The following is a 4,102-nucleotide window of genomic DNA, read 5'->3' as shown; positions in this document are numbered from 1 at the left end:
GGAAAGAGAATATTCTCGTAGGTGACCACACCAGGTTACTTCTATTTTGCATAAAGGTTTACTCGTTGCAGTGATGAAGTGCTGGATTTGTAACATGGTTTTATTATTTACCTTAATAATTTAAGATTTCAGCTAGGGTTTGTGAATGTGAACTTCTTTGACTAAAAAAAAAAAAAAGTAAGGGAATCCTTAATTAAGAGAAAATTAACTTAGCCACCCTTAAAGAAGTGAGACTTGAATCCAAGAGTAGAAAATGCTGTTCACGAAAAACATGCCAGTCTGGTCCTTTCCCCTTGCACTTCTCACAGCATCCACAATCACTGCATCAGGGATGTTGCTATCTATGGCTACACACATTCTGTTCAGCATTCCTGATATGCCTGCTGTCCGTGAACTTGCCTAATCCCTTTCTGATTCTGCTGATCCATCCACCTCCACAGGTTCCTGTGGTATTAAACTCTCTATTATGTTTCAAAACACTCTCCTACTAGTTTGATTAAACACCTCTATTTCAACTGTTGCAGGATTTGAGTTATGCCCTTAATTTAGTTACTTTCTTTATGATTTTGTAAACCTTGACCTTACTCTTCTACAGCCTTTTCCTCTGGAAAGGAATGACAGTCAGCTTTTTCAGTCTGCATTCTTAACGCAGTGTGCCATCCCTGGGATTGTTTTGGTTGACCCTTTCTGGATTGTCCCTGTGTCCTGCAAATGCAAAATCCAGAACTGCACACAACAATTAAGATGTTTTATGTTTCAGAAAAAGGATACCCTCTGCTCTGTTCTCAACATACACATCCTGATGGTACCCAATATTTTATGGACTTTTTGGGCTGCCTCAGCACACTGAGACGATGATTTCCCAGAACTATCAAAGGTAAGGATCCCTCTCCTGAGCTGTAACTCCCAGTTTTGAGCTCAGCATCCTGTAAGCTTGTCCTGGGTTATAATTGTTTATTAAAAGAACTTTCTGATATTGTTTTTTAGCATGCTTTGAATCCACTCTTTATAGTTTGTAGTCTTAATTTCCAGATTACATCTCTCCTGTCATGTTTTACAGGCTTTCTTGTTCTCCTCATTTGAGTAAGCTTTCCACTTCTTAAAAAAAAATCGCACTTTTCCCTTAGTCTTCTTAGCTTTCTCAGCAAGCCATGCAAGGCTTTTACTGGATCACTTGCCAGCTGAACAGCTTACCTGGGCTTCTAAAAAATTCTAAAACCCCCCCAAACCCCAAACCCAAGCAACAATCCAGCCTCCACCTTTGTTGCAAGCTTGTTGCAGCATTTTTGTTTGAACTAACTGCTGGGTATTTACACAGTTCCTTTCTTGAAACTGGGTACTCGTGCTGGATCTGCCGAATCTGCTCTCTCTTGCCTCAGTGTCAGACCCAGCTATGCAGTGTTCGCTGTCACACACCAGCTAATGCAGCTTGAGTGGAGTCATGCACACAAATTAAGGCCAAACCAGGAATGGCATCCTTTCTGTGGGGTTTTAGAATAGTTGTTTTAGGAAGCAGATGCTTATTGCATCCCAGAATTTTCTCTCTGCATCTCACTCTGATGAGGGCTGATCCAGTCCAACACATTTTCTCTAATCTCCTTTAATGTTTTCTGATCATCATGCTGATCCGGGGTCAGCAGAACAATCCTAGCAGCCAGAGAGCACCTTTCCCAGTGACTGTTATGCTGTTACACTTTATATAATCCCACACATACACTTCCCTACCGCGTGCCCTACCCTATCATCCCTAGAGCTTTTCTGCGCTCGTAAGCTCGAATACTGAAATACTCTTCCACATCCTTCTTAATTTTCAGTGCCAGCAGCCTCCCTCTGCTAATAAGGTGTGGCTGGTCCTTTCTCTTGCAAATCTTGTCCGTCTGTTCTCCAAAACTTCACAGTTCTTTGTGTATCTAAATCCCTTATCTCTGTGCCATGGTCTCATAAATTTAGATCTCTGAATATTAAACTTCTGCAAACCAGGGAAAAAAAATAACAAACCCCAAAAAATCAAATTTGGCACATGCCACCTCTGCTGGTGGAGAGAAAGATTAGCTTGAAGGGGAGTCCGTCTGTGGGAGACGAATTTGCTGCCAGGATCACAAGTTAGCATACATTCCTCAGGAAAGTGCTGCCTGGGTAGTACCTGCACAGGCAGCAGGTGATGCCGGACAGAAAAAAACAGATTCTTATCCACCAGTGGCTTCTAACGTGCTGAAGGACAGTGCAATGGCCTGGGAGCTGGAAAAATGGCACCGAGTGCCACATATAGTGGAGGGAGACAGGTGGGGCCGGAGCAGACCAGGGAAAAAACCACCAGCCTTTTAAAAAGCATCTGTGCCTGCTGTGAAATTAAATTTTCAGGATCGCAGGAGATGGCTCCTGTCTGTAACATCCACTGCCTGCTATCACCTACACAGGCAAACATTTCCGACAGTAAACACAAACCTGCTCCCCTGTAGTCCCCTACATGAAGCATGCAGAAGCAGAAGGAACCCACAAAGATCAGAGTGTGCTCTACCTTTCGTAGCTGTAGCCAGATCTCAACTAAAAGCTCTCTGATGGCAAATATGAGATGATTATTCATGCCTTCTAAAGCAGGTATGACCCTGACATATGATCAAAGACCACGAGCATGTCTCAAGCTGAAGTTTCACAGCAGCTTAACTGACTTAAATCCACGCTGTGCAGGTTCCCATCCCTACCCATGTACTCCTACTCCTCCCCTCATGCCAGCAGTGCTCCTCATGCAATTGTACAAGGAGCTGATGCAGAGAGCTAGGCTGGCTGAGAAACCAACCCAAGAGGCTGGTGGTTGGTCACATTTGCGGCTTGAGCTGGCTCACTGCTGTCCCAGGAGCACCAACGCCAGCAGAGCAGAGGCTGAGGAGCCAGGGCCAGGATCACAGCAGTCCCGCCTTAGGTTGTGCTGTGGAGCTCGGCACGAGGGAATGAGCCTACGCGGGTGAAGTAAGTACTTGGGTCTCCCAGGGGCCTCTGTGCTGTGGAGCTGTCAGCGGATAAAAGTGGGTGGGCGGCACAGTGGGCAGGGGTCCTGAAGAGGCTGTTGTGCAGGTGCATGCAGTTGCTGTCCGAAGGCAGAAAGCAACTTTTGGGTTTTATCAAGGATGTCTCCAAAGAGACAGAGATGTTCCTTAAGCGCATACCTTTAGCTCTGTATTTTGTACTTTTCACAGTGAGGATGAAAAGTTTACTGTAGACAGAGCCTGGAAGTTTCTTAGGCTGGTCATAGGCACAGGAGGTCCAAGGGATGTCTTGCACCCTGCAGTTCTCAGAGGCCTACATGTCTAGTTCATCTAATCCCACAAACTCACTTCAAGTTTGTTTTCTCCTGATAATTATCTGGACATATTAAAATACTCTTACTCCACTTTTAAAGGTGTTGCAACAAAATAGCGAGCATTGGCAGTTACTGCAGAGCAATGTTACATCAGCAGTTACACGCAGAGTATCAATTTCCTCTTCATGCTCTTACTTGTCTCCTTCAGCTTCTTTGTAACAAACTTTCTGGTTCACAAGTCGAGCATAACTGCAGTGGATTTTTTTGGCTTGTGAATATACCTGAATAAACACTACGGTCACTGTTACAGAACAGCTTTTCAACTACAGTTGCTTAAACAGGGTCTATATGCTGCTCAGAACTAAAGGAACTAAAATACACACCTTTTAACAAATTATTTAAAGCCAAAAAGCCAGTATATTCTTCCAAACAAATGAAGAACTAAAATTTCAGAGGCTCCTACAGATCGGTGTTTGACTTTGTTTTTCACTGGCTCATGTTTGATATTGTCTGGGGCCTTTCCTGACTGAGACCAGTATTGAGAGGTCAAGTCCGTAACCATTCTTAAGAGGCAAACGAACTGCCTTCACTTCTGGCAGCTCTGGCTGTGGTTTAATCCTGGTGCCAGCTCCTCTTGCTGAACCACATCTGCTATCTGCAGAGCCCTTTGCCCCCCCTAACCCTTGTGCTCCCTTGGCTAGCGCAGGGCTGTGCCAAGCAGGCAACGAAAACAGCAGCAAATCTGACACGAAAAGCTGGTTTTCACCTACGAGCTCTGAAAGAACTCCAGGTGAAAGGTCCAAC

At 44.6% G+C, this 4,102-nt stretch overlaps 1 protein-coding gene across 1 annotated transcript in view; it reads right to left on the bottom strand.

The window, feature by feature from the left end:
• The window catches only part of EHHADH (enoyl-CoA, hydratase/3-hydroxyacyl CoA dehydrogenase), a 24,927-nt gene extending 21,765 nt beyond the window's left edge, over window positions 1-3,162 (bottom strand). Inside the window, exon 1 of the mRNA XM_010076116.1 lies at window positions 3,108-3,162. Within this exon, the coding sequence (XP_010074418.1) occupies window positions 3,108-3,162 (55 nt within the window). The remainder of the gene's footprint in view (window positions 1-3,107) is intronic.
• Between the last annotated feature and the right edge of the window lie 940 nt (window positions 3,163-4,102).

Source organism: Pterocles gutturalis, unplaced genomic scaffold (assembly GCF_000699245.1).
Source record: "Pterocles gutturalis isolate BGI_N339 unplaced genomic scaffold, ASM69924v1 scaffold13433, whole genome shotgun sequence".
In the NCBI taxonomy this organism is placed as follows: domain Eukaryota; kingdom Metazoa; phylum Chordata; class Aves; order Pterocliformes; family Pteroclidae; genus Pterocles; species Pterocles gutturalis.
Note: the sequence above shows the minus strand (reverse complement) of the source record. Positions and strands in the feature narration are given on the sequence as shown.